Source organism: Strix uralensis, chromosome 4 (assembly GCF_047716275.1).
Source record: "Strix uralensis isolate ZFMK-TIS-50842 chromosome 4, bStrUra1, whole genome shotgun sequence".
Taxonomy (NCBI): Eukaryota; Metazoa; Chordata; class Aves; order Strigiformes; family Strigidae; genus Strix; species Strix uralensis.
The window spans coordinates 17,393,341-17,413,278 of record NC_133975.1 but is presented as its reverse complement, the minus strand read 5'-3'; the positions used below and the strand labels follow the sequence as shown (position 1 = coordinate 17,413,278).

At 34.9% G+C, this 19,938-nt stretch overlaps 1 protein-coding gene across 16 annotated transcripts in view; it reads left to right on the top strand.

The window, feature by feature from the left end:
* The window catches only part of TAPT1 (transmembrane anterior posterior transformation 1), a 50,635-nt gene that overhangs the window by 1,762 nt on the left and 28,935 nt on the right, over nucleotides 1–19,938 (top strand). For 3 of the 16 annotated variants that reach the window (XM_074865835.1, XM_074865834.1, XM_074865837.1), the window contains 6 exons: nucleotides 898–1,176; nucleotides 3,284–3,414; nucleotides 7,665–7,783; nucleotides 10,196–10,258; nucleotides 11,854–11,920; nucleotides 12,568–12,595. In XM_074865835.1, coding sequence (XP_074721936.1) covers nucleotides 3,384–3,414; nucleotides 7,665–7,783; nucleotides 10,196–10,258; nucleotides 11,854–11,920; nucleotides 12,568–12,595 — 308 coding nt within the window. In that variant the 5' untranslated portion in view covers nucleotides 898–1,176; nucleotides 3,284–3,383. Of the gene's footprint in view, nucleotides 1–897; nucleotides 1,177–3,283; nucleotides 3,415–7,662; nucleotides 7,784–7,998; nucleotides 8,039–10,195; nucleotides 10,259–11,853; nucleotides 11,921–12,567; nucleotides 12,596–19,938 lie in introns of those variants that run through there. The other 13 variants (XR_012628648.1, XM_074865829.1, XM_074865833.1 and 10 more) reach the window with 11 other exon arrangements.

The window sequence follows — 19,938 nt, the reverse complement described above, 5'->3', positions numbered from 1 at the left end:
AATAACTTATAAAATAAGGAAATTGTTATTGGTGTGTGTGTGTGGAGTTCCTAACTATGTTCCAGCAATTGATTTAAAATTAAAAATTAATTAAAAATCATTGGCGCACTCTGACTCTTCAGGACAAGAAAACAATAGAACAGGCTTCTTGATAGAGCAACTGAAAATTATAACTCATCTAATGGTAGCAATATGTTAAATAGTAGATAGAAGTAGGGTTTTTTCACGATGGTAAAGCAGGACCAGTACTGTACACAGAAATTGTTTAGAGGAGAAGGAAATACTTTTTTTTTTTTTTAAGTGTGCTGGTTTAGTCTTAATTGATTTGAGTGTTTATGGAAGAAGTGTGTATTTAGGATTGAGGGGAGTGGAGTGAGTGCCTGGAATTGTTGCATTTAGGATTAAAGTTATGTTTACATAACAACAGAAACTTGCTGAGGTGCACTGCATTTTGCATTTGCACAGATTTTCCTCTCCATTTCTGGTTAATGGTTATCCTTTGTGCAGCTATGCATTGAAGTATAACTTAGGTAAATCATTATCTTTTTACCTTGAAGGAGTTAGTGGCCTTTTATGCTTTGAAGATGCTTGTGCTTTTCTGTCCTGAGGTGGGGAGATAAATGAGGATACTTTAAGCTTTAAGAGTATGCTATCTGAACAGTTTAAACATAGTCCACAGTCTAAAACTTTCTGACTGCAGAGGAGGGAAATTTGAAGTAGGGAAAGGCATTTGAAGTAGGGATTAGTGTCTACTTAGTTTTGAAATGAAATGATGCTTTGATAGCAGAATTTTTCAAATTATTAATTTTTTTATTAGAATTAATTATTAATTATTTGTTACTCTGTCCTGCCTTGGTGTCTCATCCTGTTCTTTTGCTTACTATGATTTTCCTACAGGGTCAGCCACTGATCTGTTTCACAGCTGGCACAGAACTAGGGCTGATGCTGGGTGGCAGTAAGTGCTCAGAAAGGAGGTGTCTGAGTGACTGTGCTTCAGTGCATCCCCTGTCACTGGAGAGACTGTTTTGCAGTCACAATCTGGAGCTTGTGTATTGATCAACCTCAGTCATGAGGAGTGATTATCTCGTAATATCTAGGCCATGAAAGTCTAGCCAGGTGGAGGAAACTTAAAATCAATCGTTTTCAACAACAGTCCCGTGAACCAGTCTGTGTGAGGTAAGGACAAGTGGGAGCAAATAGCTCATTAGTTAGAATCATAGAATATCTCAAGTTGGAAGGGACCTGTAAATTACTCCTTGGTGGTTACCCGTATGCATATATTTACTTTGCAGGAAACTTCAGTTGTTTGAGATGTATTATCTTTAAGTTAGAAAAGGTTGGTTATCTGAGGTGGAAGAAAATACACCTGGGCAGTTAACAGAGTAGTTAATTTGTGTGTTTATGCCTAAGGTTATCTCTTTTTACTTTTAACTTTTCAAACAAGAAAGAATTAGGAAAAACAAAAAAATTACAAGTGATAGTGTTACAAAGGAAGACTTCAGAAAACAAGTTTTCAAGAGATCTGAAAAATGATTTAGTGGTATGAACTTCTGCGTTATTTCACTGGAATGAACTTTGATTGAAACTTTACATGTAAATATTGGTTTTTTACTACTCATTAAACTACATGTTGGTTTTGTTTGTTTTAAAAATAAATACCTTTAAGGCCTACAGTGGCTTTGGCCTACTTACTAGAAGTGGATCAGTAATATATAAATCATCAAAATAACTATCTAAACAAACTTATACAGGGAAAAACTGTACTGATCATGTAGTTTAAAGCAAGTAATTATTTAAATAATTTATTAACAATACATAATTAACCAGCAGTCAGTGAATTACATAGCTGTGGTCAGTATCAGCAGCGTGATAAATCACAATACTAGACGTACACAGAATGTTAATACACCACCACAAACTTCAGAATGCCTGTTTGTAATCCCCGCAAGTTCTAATCACATTCAATACACGTGCCCCCACGCAAAGCAGTGTAGGTTATAGGCACACCCTGCCTCTTCTGCTTCTTTTATACTTCTGTTTGAGCTGATTCCTTCTTTGCTTTAAAGTCTGTAATTTTCTCTGCTCTTCCAGCTAATGGCCTTATTCATCTTCAGTGTGATGAATATTGAGAAGCCTCTATCTCAGACAAGTTTTGGGTGAACTCTTCACGTGTAGCATCTATACTTGCATTACTCTCTTAACAGCTGTTACCTAGGCTGTTTTACTAAGTGTTATGCAGCCTCTTCCTCCCCCCAAAAATGTGGAGCATTGTACCATGCAAGGTCTACCCCCTGCCCCCCAGTAGTCACTAAGAATTTGTCTAAAATCTGAATTTACTATTTGTGAGCATGATCTTGTGTCATGATAAATGCTCTGTAGCTTTTCACCTGTCTAGATACATGATTTCTATCCATATTCAAGCGTGAACACTGAGAGTTTCTATTTTTAAATGCCAATAATAACCAGAAATGTTGAACTTTATTGTAGTGTTCTGTCACTTCTGAAGTGTTACAGGGAGGTGGTAATGTCAGTGAGTGTGGAAGCTTAAGCTCAACCTCCTTGTGCTGACAGCCTGAATTTTCATAATTATAATTTCATATTTTATTTCCATTTGCAAGACTACTCTGCCCAAAGTCTTTTTTAGAAGCCATATGAGTTGACTAAACATAGGTCAGTCAGCTTTCGGCTTATTTACAGCCATTAAAATGCAGAAGACCTGTACATACTTGATGGCTTTTTGGTCTTGAAAGACTTCTGTCTGATCATCAAATGATCTGCATGCTTATACTGTTAGTGCACTGAATCACTTGGGATCGCATATCCATGAACGTTTTGATCTTACAGAAAGTTGTTCTTAAAAAACAAGTTGCTACTGTTGCTGAGGGAGAAAATAGCTTTTAAGAAGTCTAAAATAGAACTTTGTAAATTTAGGAGGACTGTCAGTACATTAAGGACTAGATCCACTCAGCCTATTGCATTCGGTGTAGCTGCTTTGAGTAGTGTTTTGGAGAAGTGGGATGTCTGATGAAAATGGTTGGCTGGGCAAAGTAGCTTCTTTTGTTTGTTGGGAGGCAACAGGGGAATGGGAGAGCACAGGTCTTGCTTCTTATATAGCTCCTTTCATACCAAGTTATTTGACATTCTGGTTATGATCAGGAGAAACCTTCTGGGTTAGATGTGATGTAAATGAAACATGTAGCAAGTAACAAAAGCATAGCAGTCTTCTCACCCTTTGGAGGTCGTGCCTGAAGTGTCTTCTGCTTATGTGTGTTCCTGAATGTAGATCTTTCATTGCTGAGATTCATCAGTGCTGAGCTAACAAGAGGTTACTTCCTCGAACACAATGAAGCAAAATACACAGAGCGGAGAGAGAGAGTATACACATGCATGCGGATACCAAAAGAACTGGAAAAGGTGAAGTATACTTTAAGATTTGTTTTAATTTAGAAATGCAACAGATTTCATCAAATTATTTCAAGAAATATTTATTTTTCAAAAGTTTTGCTACTAAAAAAGATTTAAACATCTATAATGATTAATTTTCAGTGTTAGTAACTTAAACATTTATGTTTTGGGGGTTTTTTGCCTATTTTTGCTTGTTGCTGCTGGCAACTCATTAGCAGAGACGGACATGACTAACTTTCAAGCCCAGATGATGAAAAATTAATTCCAATATAAGGATGTCACTGATCCTTAAAGGAATAGTGAAGCAAAAGAAAACTTTTTACAGCAAAATGTCATTTTACATTTAAAAAAAAAAAAAATTGTTTTAAAGATTTTTTCCAGTCTGAAATGTTTTGAGGGTGGGAAGATTTCAGTCCTGTAAAAATATGGTGGTGGATGACTTTCTGTCTAAGGTTTTTGACTTAATTTTCACAGCCTTCTATTTTGCTTCTTGCCACTGTTTACCACATCTTCCCTCTCTATCCCAGTCCTATGGCCCTTCCTGAGGCATTCCTGCCACCTCCTTTATGTCAGTTTAGGTATAATTCTGGCACTGCAGTGAGTCAATTCCGGTGCTGTAATGTAGAAGAGTTTCATTCTGGCTTAACCATTTTGATTTGGGAGGCAGCAGGAATATGATCAAGGATGATGAGTAAGGAAACGTTGGTAATAAGGTTTGGCTAGGCTGCAGTATAAGGATAACATTAAAAGTATGCTGCTAAAATTCTCAAAATCTCTAAGGATGAAGTTACATCGTAGGGCTAAATCAATTTAACTCAAACTTTTATTGAAGGAAAAGCCTTGTTTCACTGTTCCTCCGACTTCAGTCTCCTGTCTTACGCATTTTGCCTGTCTTGCATGAGCTGTGGTGCTTGTTGAACCATTCTAAGCATTAAATCAGCTATAATTTGGCAGTGAATGTTTTGCTTTTCTTGCTCTGTTTGTTCTTTGCTAGGATAGTGAGCTGAATTGCTTAACCAGTATTCTTCAGAATCCAGAGCCTACACAAGGGTGGAAGGGGAGCTGTATAGCTTGCAGTAAGGGTAGAAAGATGAAAGAGCAGCGGAGGAGGGAAGGAGGGAGAGTAGGTTTCCCTTTGTCAGCAGCACTCAGGTTCCCCCTTCACTATCATTAAATTCATCCTTGGACCATGATGAGACCTGGTTTTACAAAACTAAATTCCCAGTCAGTTACTGCAGAAAATCACTGAATAAATGAGATTGGGATGGACCTCTGGAGATGATGTAGTCCAAGCCCTTGCTTAAAGCTGTGTCACTTACAACAGGTTGCTCAGGACCAGATCCATTTGGGCTTTGAACATCTCCAGGGATGGCGTCTTCACATACTCACTGTTTACTCATTCAATTTATGGTAGAGTATTCCAGTTATTGTAGAGTCTCAGTTGAACAATGTAGCAGTTCTACATCATCTCCATTGTAATTACATAGAATATTATGTGCTGTTTCCAAGCTACAGAAATTATTCTGAAAGATCATCACTGTAGATTTGCAATAAAACTTTCAGTGTGTAAGAACAAGTGAGGGCCAACAGTTTTTTATGAATAAAATTGATGCTGTAAATGGTGAAATTGGTGGGGTTTGCGTGGTAAATCAAACTTCAGTCTGTACTTTGAATATGAAAGAATGAAACTGAGTAAAAAGAAGGTAGGTTTAAAAAGTGGTAGTTATCTTTTTACAGAGAGATTATGAAATAACTTTGTTGGTTCTTTGCTTGGCCTTAGTCCAAGTTAGTGTCAATATCAAATTAAATCGTTGAAAAAGTATGATGATGAGCACCTAGAAAGCAAACCAAATAGCGTACAAATCATCACCTATTGCAGGAATCACTTGACTGATTCAAAAATCTGCTTAATTGAAATAAAGCATGTGAGACACTGGGAAAGGAAGAGAAGAATTTTCTTAATGGCTTGTATTGTTTACTACCTAATAGTATAATTACAGACTAGGATTGAAAATCATAATCGGGCAGAGTGAGAATAAAATGAAGTAAATTTATCAAACCTAATATTAGGAAATGGTCTTTAACATGCACTTATTACATGTACATAATTTTGGAGTGTGGTGTGATGTTAAAATGGTAGTATTTTTGCTGTTGGTGTTCTGAATACCCCGTTTTTATTTAGAGGTGCTAGACAATTTGTAATATAAATGCTATTTCCACTCAAGCTTTTTGTGCAGTTTCAATGGGGGCTCTCCATTGTAATGGGTTATTTATACTAAATGAAAGGGTGGTCCCTATTCCTGCTGTCTTAAGGGAACACTTGTTACTTGATCTCAAAATTAAACTTTGGGCTTTTTTGCTGAAGTATAGTTATGATGATGGAAAAGCTCTGTGAGCTTTTCTGTTAACTCCTCAGTATCAGGAATGTAGCAGCAAAAATAACGTTTATGGAAATGAATGAAAGGTTCAGTGCTGATTATATTTCAACAGGTCCATGTAAGTGTGCAAATGCAATGTAGTAAAAAATTAGGAAAATGAGGATGTTAAACAATAATTGCAAATATTAACGTAAGCTTATAGAATGTGAAGAACTGTGATTACACTGAGGCAGAGAAAAAGTCTGTCTCATTCAAAAAGAAAATGCAGACTTGTTTTCTAGATTATAAAGATGCCCTCAAAGAGTACAGGGGCAAAATGACAGGCTATCTTTCTATTTTGCTTGGGTTAAGGAGTTGGGTTTCTTTGTTGTTTTTTTTTTAAAAAAAGGAAGATATATGTTCAGATCCATTCATCCTCAGTGCTTGGGTATTCAGCACCTGGTTTAAAAGTTAGCAAAGAAGTAGATAACTTACTGTCATATTAAAATGCAATGCATAAATTCATCCATTATTTGTAACCACTGCTCCTCATAATTTTGAATGACAACTCTGAAATTTTAGAAATTGGTACTAGAGGTGAGTGAGGTGAATCGAGGAAGAGACCTTAATGTTGTGATGGTATTGAAGTACAGACTGCAGAATTGGCAGAAACAGGATTATAAGAAAAAGCAACAGCTCAGAGATGATAGCAGTACTCATATGCCTGAGTCAGTCATCTTATGTGGCTTGCACAGATCTACTGGAGTGTACTCTGTAGGAGTGCTTTCAAAGTTACAGGGATACATAGGAGTGAGAGAAAGGTATCTATAGGTGATATTAGCTCATTGGACAATGAACTGACAGTTGTGCAAGCTGACAAAGTATTTTGAAAGGCAAAGAGATAGTGGGAGATTAAAGTAATTTACTTGTGCTTTGGTTTACTTTTCCCTCCCCCAAACCAGTGTCTTCCTTTCCCATCAGCAGTACATACAACTTTCACATACAAATCTGTCATGGATATCTAGGCCTGCTTAGATGTTGCTAGTCTTAACTGTGTAGCCAGTTAAGCTTGTCTTTTTAAGTGATTTTCCTTGCAGGAAAAAACACTAGCTTCTGGTCTGACAGAAGCATAAAAGCGTAAGGGGAGAGTCCCATTCAAGTAAATCTTAGATACAGTCAAAGAGCAGATGAAGAAGGAATGTCATATGGGGAGAGTCTGGTATATAAAAGCTTTCTAATTGCAGAGTTTAGGTGTCTCTTAGTTATTACAGAGTTGCTTGGCTTGTGGCTGTAATGAAACGCCTTTAACTGTTTCTATAAATTAAGGAAAAAGCATTCAAACTGAAGGCAACTGCAAGTTTACCTCTTCATATTTTATATTCTTTGTATGAAAAAGGTGGATATTCTCTGAAGCAGAACTACCACAGCTGTAATTAGCTGTGCAATAGAAAATAAGGTAAAGAATTTGGGAGGGGAATAAAGGCATATTAAAAAGGAGGTAGGCAGAAAGTATCTGTGTGCATGTGTACACAGCTCTACATTTTTTTTCTAAGGTTAAAAACATTAACTTTTGTAATCTTAGAGGAAAGTCACCACTGGAAAATGACCTACAGTTATATCCAAGTGTAATTCATCTATTCAATAAAGACTGAGTTCGGTGAGCCGTGGAAGTCTGCAAAAGCCTTTGCTGCTTGGAGCTCATGGTGCAGAATTTTTGCTGAATAGTCTTCCAAGTACATACTATGTTATTTTTCTTACAGTTCAGCTGATTGAACAAGAATATTGTGCTTATTTGGTTAATTAGTCTTACGTAAATGTATTTTTCATAAAATAATTATTTATAAACTTTTTGTAACCCTTTATAAACTACTAACATACCTCTGTTTTATTTTTGTAATTTAGTTGATGTTTTTTGGAATCTTTTTGTGCCTGGATGCTTTTCTGTATGTATTCACCCTGCTTCCTTTGAGAGTTTTTCTGGCATTGTTCCGGTTCATCACTTTGCCTTGCTATGGCTTACGGTAAGTTGATTGAAAAGAAAGGTGTTGATACGCTTAAGTAATGTTTCTTTATTTATGTGTGTGTGTAATTTTATGGCCTCTCAGTGCCATTTGAACTACTAATGACTTCTTTCACTGTAAAATAGAAGTTTTGGTCTAAACTAGCCAAAGCAAAGGTGTGCATGGGACTTTAAGCTTTGCCACCAGTCTCTAACTGTCATCATTGTTTCCTTCAGACACAACAGTTTGATAACAGCACCACTTAGGCATATTCAGGTTAGTAAAGGACAGAGATGTGACCTTACCCTATAGTTTTGTTCTTTTAAGTAATGTCTATTTGAACGGTGTTTTAAGATTTTAGACTTGAGTTAATGACTTGCCTCATGTCTTTCGATAGACTCTTTGATACAGAAACAAAAGTTTGATTTTTTTTTTAACAACAACAGTTTTCCTTATTTCCGTGGTAAACTTTGCCCAAAGGATCCCTGTATAAAATGTGTTATTTTCTTCCCTTCAAAGAATCTTAGAGAGTTATTGAATGGTACTAACTAATCAGAATAATATTAAGACATTTTAGCTCTTAACCCCTTGCTTTTATATTCAGATCAATACTAAGAAGAAGTTGCTAATACATAGGAGTTTTGGTTTGCCTTTCTGGTGTAGACATCAAAAACTGGATAGAATTAATTTCCTTCATAAAAGTTGATGCTTCACAGTAAAGCTGATTGTGTAAGCCTTAACTGTAGCCTAAAAGAAAAGGAGTATTTGTATTGATGTTGTAATATTTCATTGAATAAATCTTCAGGGTTTTCATTCTGGATTTCCCCAAACTTGAAGTTGATTTATGGTAGCTGACTTCTTTTGAGTTGCTTGCATTTGCATTATTCATAACCTTTATATGTGAAGTGTTTTTAGATGCATAGTTTGGAATGTATGGTCTGATTAGAGCAAATGCTAGTCTAGTTGCACAAGAAATAATATTTTAAAGTATAGTCTTAAGTTGAAATGTTTGTACTTTGATGCTTAACATAGGCACTAGGTGGCAGTCTTTAATATTTTATTGTGCTATTAATTTTGAGCTGAATCTCAGACTTTCATTATGTTAAGATAATTTTCCTAGCTGTGTAAAAGCTATGACATCTATTTAGTTTTAGCCTGAGGACAAGTCAAATTATGTGCCTATTTGTAAATACCTGTACAGAAGCTGTTGCTAAAATATTAAAATTCAGGTAAATGTAATGGCTTTTAGCCTATCATTTGGATCTTACTACTTTTTTCTGTTTAAAAGTGTTCTTCCTTGTTTATAAACTCAGCTTTGCTTTTGACAAACAAGTCTTCTGCTCTTCTGAAATTACAATGAAAAATTTGAAAGACCAGTTTCTGGTTTTGGGTATTGTTCAATATACTGAGGAAAGTGACATTGTACCATATGCACTCACGTGTGTGTGTGTGTGTGTGTGTATATATATATATATGTACACACACCTGCAATGTTAAAACTTAGTCTGCTTGCTTGACAGTATTTTTAGTGTGTGAGGCAGGGCAGGAATCCAGTATTCAACTTGGCCATGTTAACTTTAAAGTGTTATCAGGTAAGATGCAGTGAAACTGAGATTATCTTGATTGAAGAAAGGCTTTGTTTTTGTAACAACTCCTGAAGCAATTTCTTTTGTCACAGTTTCCTCAAATGTTTATGGAATTTATTTCCCTAGAATCTCTTTATTTGTTCACTACTTGAGGCTTTGTCTAATTCATTAATGGTTTAAAGTCGGTGGCTTTTTACAGAAAGGTTCACAATTTATAGTATGTAATGGAACTTCTTCAGATGTAATGATTCTTATTTCCAAATATTCAGAGCCTGTGCTTTGATTTTTGTTTTTTTGTTGTTGTTTTTCTAGTTACACTGATTTGATTTGTTATGGCAAAAAAGATACGCGATTTTCTTCTAGCTCAGGAAGTATTTTTTATGTATTTGTAACAAAATACAGTTCAATAGGTAAAACACATCTGTAATTACAAAAGGTACTTACAAAGCAGGTGGCTATTTATCTTTGAGCTTGATCTTCCTCACAAATGTCAAGTAAGCGTTGAGAGACATGACTAGTTGTTATTTGAACCTGCCACATCATATTCCATTCTGTGTAGTAAATAAAAGTGCTCCTCCCTTCATCTTTTTTCTCAACATCTCAGTGAAGTGATTGAACAGTGAGTGTTCCCGTCTCCCTTGCAGTTTACTTTTCATTTATTTTCTCATAACTTTCTGCTCTTTTCAGTATAGAAAAAGATTATATTTACCCATTAGTACTTTAAAACAATAAACCCACATTCTATGTAGGATGAGCTAATTCCTGTCTGTGGTATTCTGTGCAGTGCTTAAATGTAGAGGGAGTGCTTTATAGCCTCTTTCACATGTTTTAATATTCTGTTTTACAGAGCTCTGAGAGGGAACAGAGAGTAATGTATCTTAAAGAAATTTGTTTTTTCTGCCTAGACAGTGTAAGTGCTTCAGTTTGACTGCTAAGTCTTCACTCTTCATCAAATGATCTTTCCTTTTGAGTAAATTAAATTCTGTGTATTTGTCAGAGCTATATTGGTGTTAACATAGCTATTTTAGAGAGAGACTCTTAAAACTTCAGAAACTCCAGTCAGAAGAATCCAAGATTCTGACATTAAGTAAACTAAGCTGCTGGTTAAATTGCTGTGGTCAAACTGGCAGAGGCTGAATCATCAGATTGTAGTAGTTTGGGCAGGTGCCACTTCATTACTGCTATGGTCTGTAAATAGCAGGGTGCTCTTAAAAAAATTAAGAAACACTTCACAAAATTAAATTACATCTTGTGAAATTACAAAAAAATCAGCTCTGCTGTATTTTTTTCCAAGTCATGGAAAGAAGTTTCCTAAATGACTCTTGTAAACTACTCTCATTTTATTAAAATAAAAGCACATACTTTGCTGGAACAACAAATCTAAGGTAGAGAGAGAAGTGGACCTGGTGGAGTTGTCTTCAGAATTACAGTCCTTGATGATAGGTTCCTAAAACTAACTACCTGTGGCTGAAAGGGTACGGATTCCTTTTACAGTTCAGACACTTTTTTTTTTATTAATACCTCAGACCCAGGGATTCTGGGCAGATTAATATCTCTGCTTGTTTTGAAACACTTTTATAGAGCTAACTTTGTTTTTCTTGAAAATATGTTGCACACCAATAAAAGCTCTTGTGGGAATGTGGAAAAGCTCTTCTGTATTATTTGAAAAAATCATGATACGAAAGCTAAAATGGTATGTTAGTGAAACTCTGATGGGACTCCCAATTTAATTACATTTAAAGGCATTTTATATCTTGTCCACAGAGCAAGTAAGGACTTGTTATGAAAAATGAGACTTTTTTTTTTCTCCAAATTCTAGTTTTCTCAAGAAAATACAGAAGTAGATGATGAGTTTTCTTACATGTGAAGATAGAGTGACAAGATCTTTACATTTCTTCCGTGTGGAAATAGATACAGATTGTAAATATGTTCTGTGTTTTTCTTTTACTCTGTTCTTTTCTCCCTGAAATAAGTGAATTTAGGTCCTGTCAGCAATAACATCATTAACTTCAGCTGTATTGTATGTACCTCTTAAAATTCGCATTGCCCTTCTGTGAAATCATAGATTCATGCTTTTCAGTAGAAAATAAATAGAACAGCATTACTTCAAGAAAGAAACTGTAGAAAGAAAGCATCTCAGGAAAGAAAACCCAAACAAACCAAACAAATATGCTGGCATTCTTATTATGGACATTATGTTCGTATTATCAGGTTATTAAATAAATTTGAACCTCTGTTGCACACTTATTCCCAAACGTAATTTTTTTTTTTTGCTAAGGGCTGTAGCTGTTAAATACATAAACTTCCTATTGTCTGGTTAAGTTCATTGAGAAAGTAGTGCACCTATCCACCAAAATGTGTGGCTTTCTACCAACCAAAAAAAGGCAGGTGCACTCAGTATTTTCTGGAGTAAGCTTTCAGATCAAGTACTCCTTTCTCCTTTCCATAACAGTGCATAGTGTAGCAACATTACAACCTTCTCTTTCTTTCTTTCTTGTAAATCAGACCGAAGGGAAGAGCACTTTCACTTCCTTTATAGGATGGAATGTGGTGTCACAGGGATTCCTCCTTGGTGAGTAAATCCTGATTTTCTTTTTTTCCTTCTATGCTGTCAGCCAAATTCACACATCTACATGTAATCAGTAAAAAGACTGATTACAAATGAATAGTATAGCTAGATTAGTTAACATACTTCAAAGGAAGTACCAACAGCTTCAATAACCAACACATGAAATTGATTCAGTGCTCTTTATGGTAGGTATATTTTCATATGTAACTTTACATCACTATGGAAATAGGTTGTGATCTTAATAGATTTAAAACATTTTTTGTGTGGAGTGCCTGTACACCAGTTCGGCCCAATTTAAAATAGGATATCTTGGAAAAACTATAGCCCCTGCTGTACTTAGTTTATAGTGCCTTAAGCTTTTTTCATTTATTCTAAGTAATGCTTCAGTCAGGTTCGTAGCTATATTTTTGTGTGTACTTCAAGAAGGATTTTTGTAATGCTTAACATAAATTTTGGGGAGTTCTGAAGGTTCATTGCCTGGTATCTTAGTATTAGACTTGAAGTTGATTCTCTGCATAATGCACTTCAGCATATGTTCATTTACTGACATCAGTTATAGTGGATTCTGTTATTAAAAAAAATAAAAGCTTAATGAAAGCTCATTCTAGTTTGCACTTATTTGAAACCTCATTTTTTTTATTTATTTTGAGACAGCTGTCATCGGGGCCTAACAGCAAGGTTGGTTTCATTTCATTCTTAGCATGGTCTCGTGCTGTGTTGTGTGCATGTAGAGGCTTTTTATTGTTTGAGAAATAAAATGCCATCTAATATTGGCCAACTCAACTCTCTGTCAGAAGTCTCCTTTTGGGACATATTTTTATCAGCACTAAGTGAATATATCTCACAATTTTACAACAGTGAAGTCCTGCATACTGTGAACTATCCCTTTAAAAATTTAGAGTTTCAAACTGGATATTAGATTTGATCAAAATAGCTTTTCTTCCTGAAGCCAAACTTAATTCCAAACTTGAGCATAACTGTAGGAAAATACTTTCTATAGATCACTTTGCGCATTTTGAAAATTCTTAGTGTGTAGCTATATGGGCAGGTATGCTCTTCAGACAAAATTGGTTGGTTTTTGTTTTCCCTGACATCTTTCTTTACTTAGTATGCTAATAGGAAAATATCCCCTTATGTGTTAATCTGATCATTCTTGTTAATGCTTTGTATAAGATTAGAAATTTATGCTACCACAGTTCATTTACGAAGGATACATTGAAGGATTAAGGCTTTCTTTGATCAAGACTAAGTATCTGCATGTAAAACAAAACCCCACAGTTCTGTTTCCATACAAGTATCTGTGATGTAAAAGTGGAGAAAGAAAAGATACATCTAAACAAAACTTTAACTATGCCACCATTTCAATAACTGAAATATATTATTAATTAATATAAACCTCAGTGGTTGTCTAACTATTTCAAAGTGTTAATAATACTGAATAAATAATACAGTTGGAAAAGATTCACTGCAAAATACTTGCTCAAACTTGTAACCTCAGTGCTAAAACACTTCTCCAGTGCATTATTAGCCAAACAATAAAGCTATGTAGATGAAAAGGTTTTTTAATACTGTGAAGTACAGTAACGTTTATAGAAATAATACTGTTATCTTAAGGGTTTATAAAAATAATACTGTTATCTTAAGGGTTTATAAATGTATATGTATGCAGGTGGTTAAGTTCATTATTAAGATTAAAATACTTGTCTAAAGCATTATTGCAATGACAGTGTATTCATATATTTAAATTATTGTATGACATCAGTATTGGAAATTTTGTCTGTGCTTACTATGAAGGAGTAATTGTATAGAGTAATTGAATTACTTGAGTAAGACTATACTAAAGGAACCAACAAAAAATGCAATAAACTGAAATTAAACAGGAAAAATGTATTGAATTACTGTTGATTAAAAAAAAAAAAACCACAACAAAAACAAACAAAAAACCAACAACCAAAAACCCAAATACAAAAAAAAACCAACAATCAAAACCCAAACAATTGTACAAGGTGACTGGAAAACCATATGTAATCAGACTAATGAAGAATTAAGGAGCATGAGAAAACCCAAAAGACAGAAGAAGCTGTATGATAGCATATGGCAGTCAGTGCAGAGTTAAGTTTAAAATAATGTATGCAGAGTGCTTATGCATTAGATGCTAAAGTAATTAAGTACTCAGACAAGTATACTTGACTACAGGTTACTTTGTATATAATATAGTGAAAATGTTCATTTTTCAGTGACAGTTGCTAAAGAGTGTACCATAGACAACTATAGTGAGATTTTTAGACTTCTTTTATAGTAAGAACAAAGTCCTGTTTGTCCTGGAGTGCATTTTATGTTCCAAATGGTTTAACCACTTTAGATTCAATAAGCAAGGCTTATTAAAACACTTAACACCATATGTTGTTTTTTTTGTCAGTCACTTAAGCAAACATGCATTAGCTACTTGTGATTTGTAACATATTAAAGCCAAATATCAGTAAACTGTGATTTATTTTTAATAATACTCTACTTACTGCTAAGTAACTTTAATTGTACGGCTGTTGAAACAAAAAGAGGATTGGTGGGGTAGATGCCAGTACACTTAAAGCCTTGAGCTGTTCTGCTTCTTTAATAACTTAAAGGAAAAATACTGTGAAATCCAACATGATGTTCAGTTGAAACAGTCCCAAACTTCATGTATCAGTAGCATGACCATTTGTATGGTCATAGCCCTTACGAATGATTGAACCTAATGTTTTTCAACCAGTAGATGGAGACAGAACTCTTATTACTACATGAAATGTGGCTCATGACCTTTCAAGTATGGTCTCAGATAGACATACCCTGAAAATGACACTCAGGTAACTAGTTCCTTAAGGTTTCACTTGTCTGAGGAGATTGCTTATGATGAACACTGTTTTTCACAGCAAATTGTTTTTCACTGGGTAGCTGTTTTATGTATATCTTGAAGTAAGTTTGACTCTTAATTTTGTAACACTTAGAGTGGATCTTCTTACAAATGCCACAAGTAATCATGGAAAAAAAAAATATTTTTGTTGCCGTTGTTCCTAAAATGTATAGAACAAATTTGTGTGTAGCCAGAGTATTTGGTAGTATTCTAATTTGATAGTATTTTAATTTAATTTTATAGAATAGCAAAGTAATTCTTCCTAACTCTTTATAATGGAACTTGCGTGGATTTAGCTTTCTAAGGGGGGAGGACATAAACAGATCCAATTGTTTTCTAAACAGAGGAAAGACTTGGATGTACACTTCCGAAATGCATCTCAAGGTAGATAAACAATAAACTAGAAAGCCTGAAGCATGTAAACCTTGAGCTTATGTGTTGTGTTGAGAAAAGTAATTTTTTTCTGTAACAGACTGGTTTTCTCAGTTCCTAGTTCTTGGTTGATGTCAGTCAGTGCACTGTATAAATTTTACCACAGTTTCACTTTCAACTGCCTCAGACACTGTGTGATAAGCATTGAGCTTGGCATGCTGCTTCTTTTGTTAATTGACTGGGCTGAAACAGAAGCATGCTGTGGCGGAGTAGGGAGGTATAGTATTAAGGCTCGCACATCAGTTTCTTATATTAAAATGAATAATAAGCTTGTATATCCCCTTAAGCATGCATTTGTATAATTATATTATTTGGAGGCATAAGGGGTTCTTTCAGTGGAGATTTTCTGTCAGTTAGTAGATGTAATGGTAAGTGTACCCAAAGGCTGAGGAGTTTGAACATCTTAAGTACATGCTGTACAATATTGAAGTCCCCATGTGTGTTTTTTCTGTGTTGTCTTAATTTGCTAGTTAGTGTTACAGTGTGAGAGAGTTGTGAGAGCATTTATCTGTAGAGGAATGCTTGGATTTTTTGCTCTTCAATCATGCAGGTTGAAGGATCATGTCATGTTTAATCTGCTCAGTGTATTTAGTGCTACTAATAGTAAAGCAGTACAAGATTTTATGTAGTGGATAACAGAAAGAATGGATAAGCCTTACTCTTTACTATTAAGGTACTTTGAAGAAGTTTAATTTAAAAATTTGATTCCTTGGTAGTCTAGTCTTTACAGCTAAATGTGGGAACTTGAGGCTTAGCATAATGAAACCACTTGTAAAATTCTGTAAAGAGCATCTTGGAGACCATAACCTCTAGCAAAAATGTTAGAAGTAATAATGGAATAATGGCAGAAAATAATTAGATGAAAAGATAGAAATTGTGTATCTTAAGGTGCATTTCAAGGACAGTCCAAATGCCCTGAATCCACATATTTACTGGTTTATGAGATGTGAAAGTTGTAATTTAAATTATATTCAGCTGTGTAATCAGCCAAATTGTGAAATAATTCATATAACATTATTTCTAGAATCCAGTAGGATATTAGAGGAACTGCATCTTGGACAAAGGCTCTTTTAAGAGCAGAGTTCACTAAGGCTGGGAGAATGTTAATATTTAATTCACTTCTGCATCATCACTGTATGTGTGGGATAGCTTTGAAGGAAAAGACCAACTGATTTCTATAGAAAAATTCTACATTTTGCTGTTTTATAACTGGAATTATTAAATATAAAGTAAGATAGTTATGCTCTTTATTTATTGTTCTCCTTTTCTCACGCATGAAAACACCCGTAACATTTTCATGTGAAATCTTTCCTTCGTATTGTCACACTTCATGCACGACTGTAAAAAATACAATGTCTTTTGAAACGAGCTAAGCTGTTTCAACTTCTCAAATATCTGTTAAAATGGTTTCTAGAATTGTACAGTAGCTCAGTATTGTGTAGTTCTTACTTCTTGACTCCCTACTTTCAAATGAGATATTGAAAGTATTATCAGCACTATGCTATGTATTTCTTGTTTGTTTCTTGACCCTCTGTGTAGTTGTCATATCTTGGCTGATACCAGCTTTTTTCTTTGGGTTTTTTTTTTTTGAGATTCTGTAGTACTCGTGGTGTGGATGAATACATCATTATGAATTTGTATATGATATAAATCACAAGGTCTCATTACTTCGTGCTCAAGATTGTTCTGAAAGTACTTTCCAGTGTTGGCAATGAGTAGTTACTGGAGACAATAACTAGAAACATATATTGAGAAAAATGAATGCAGAAAATGTAATTTGTGTAGTGGGTAGGCTAAGACTTTTTATGACAGGCATAAAATTCCATCAGCCTATGTGTGTTTATATGTATTAAACAGTTTAATGCGAAGGATAGGAATGATTTGTGACAAATACAGATTGAACCAATGTGAGCCTGATCATATACTAAAACTGCATAATTTCATAACTGCAGGCTTTGCAGTTAGTTCTGTGTATTTGCCAAAAGGTGTCAAATCATTAGACTTAATCCATTTCCTTGTCTTTGTGGGAAATAATTATCCCTTATATTATATTCAGAACCACACCTCAAAATCCTTTTGTAAATATTATTAGCCAGAGTGGAAAAGGATTCTGCTGCAATAGAAGTGCTTTTGTGGATTTATGCAGTAGTCATGGTTAATATGTCTCAATTGGAAACATGTTAATTGTAGACCGTAGATTACTTGCCTAGTCAGTGTGAAGGGACAGTCTTAGTGTACAATGAAAGAACACGGGAATGTATTTTAAATGCCGGGATCTTCTTACTCTTTTTGCATTCTAGAAAGCAGTTTTCTGTACTCAACCTTTGCAGTAATCCTTTGTACTGACGAGGGTTTAGAGATGCTAACAGCTCTTCTGTCATCAAACTGAGTAAATTGAAATGGTAACGATATTTTTGCAACTCCTTTTAAAGATGTGTTTAGAAGAAGTTGTCACAGCATTACTGTTGGTTCTGCTTCTCATGTGGATGAGAAGCACAAGAAGTTATTGCACAGCTTTGAATAAAACATTAATAGAGTGTAATTTTAGTTAAAACATCAGGGGAAAAAACGGAGTATTTGCTGCAGTTTTTTCTAGATCTCTATACTACTGAGAAACTAAATCCAAGTCACTTCGAGAGGTAAAATTGTCTAAAAACACTGTTTGAATGTACTCTGTTCTACAAAAACTTAATTCCTGCAAGACATGGCAGTCAAGTATAGTTGATTTGACCCTTTTGGGCAGCATTTGAATTGAACCCTAGTGATGCTCAGTTTGTTCTGTACGCATCACATTCTCAAAATATCTTTGTCTTTCCGGTGTATAGGATGCTGTGTGAAAGTTTGGATGCACCTTCATATGGCATTGTTCTCCTGAGTTAGTTTTCAGAGTTGAGGGCACTTTTAGAAGAGCAGTTTTACTCTTGTTTGTGTGTAGTTTGTTCTTAGAGTTTGTATTTCCCTGTGGTGGTTGCAATCCACTTTTACATCAGCTTCTCCTGAGTTGGTTTTACTCAGTTGAGTATAGTCATATTGATGAAAATCAACATAAGCAGAAGACTGATAGGGTTAACAGTACAGAATAACTGCGACTTGTGACTGTACTGGTGGTTGAGCATCTTTGATGTTATTTGTAAGCTAGAAAATATTTAACATGATAATTTGCAGTGTGTATTGATTTGTGGATATCAGAGCATTTTCCTGTGAGAATCTTTCTGGACTGTTTCAGAAACTTCATAAACGGGTTTTGCTTACTAGTGTGTTTCAACAAGAGATCATCCCAAACTTAAAACATAGTGGGTGACTTTTGCTAGTCAGGTTTTCTCTACCAGGTACTCACTACTTCTCTAGTGATAAGGTAGGTATTGGCTGGAATAATGAAGATGCTAATATTCTGAGCAACAAATTCTGATTCTCTCTTTCAAATGCTAAGACCTGGCATTACTGCTGTGGAGTAATAATACCTTTACTACTTTATCCCAATCTGTATTGCCAAGTATGAGTGTTGGCCTGGGGTGTCATACTGAAATGTTGTGAGTATGCTTCCAAAATTGAAGTAGGTTGGAGAAAAGGGAACATGCTGTGTTACTCAGTGTATGAATGGTAATCATAATCATAAACATGCTTCAATATATGCTAATATATTTAAATAAGTATAATAATTTAAGTCAGATGTAGTTAAATAGGGCAATAAACTTTCAAATTGTGATTTTTCAGGCTGGAGAGAGTGCATTTTTTGTGTGTCATGCAAGAGCATAGTCATAGGTTCTTTAAGCAGCAGGCAAATACTGGATGTGCTGAAAAATGGACATTTTCAGTTTTCTTCAAGTTTTAAATTGGTGTTTTCAGTTAAAACCCAATGGGGGGGGGAGAACGAAGAAAATTCACCAAGGCTTTTGTCAAGGACTTGGTCTTAAATAAAATGCGGTGTGCTTACTGTTACTGGATGACTTCTGAGAGCAAGAAAATGTCTCTTAGGGTGAGAAAGCCACTCTAAGCAATTCTGGTGTGCTGGACCGGGTTGAATTCTATTATTCAGAATACAGATTATGCAGTAAAAAGTATATAACAAAAGGAGCAGTTGCTCTGTGTTCAAGGTGTAATACTGTAAATGTGAGAGTTCTGGAAACTTCCGTGCTATACGCCCAGAATGAGCATGATATATTTGCCCATTGTAGAATGACACTGTGTGGTTCCATGAGTGTTATAATGCATGAATGCTGTCTTCAGGGCTTTTTTCTTTTGAATGGAAGACAACAAAGAAACCTGAAGTATAACACTCTAGCTCTGATGTATTTAAATAGAATGAGTCAGGTGGCTGGGATTTCTGACTTGTCTGCAGGGTCTGTAGAATGTCTTGACTCCTAGAGGTCATAAGTAATTGTTCAGATGTTTTTTTAAAAATAGCATGAATTTTTTACCAACTTAAACTGATAACCTGTTTAGAAAAAAATTAATGGGACTATTGTCTAATCTCTGGATAACTTACTGATTTTAAGAATACAGAAAATGAAAATTCATAACTTGCATTCTGCTAATTGATTCTGACTTCTGTGAAACATTAACTTCTGCACAAGCCTTTCAGTGTATATTAAAAAGAAATACCTGTAATAGAAATTGTTTCCCTATTTTTTTGTATTTAATTCTCAGATAACCTTTTGATTTACTTTGAAGACTTTTAAAATGCTTTCCATCCCATTAA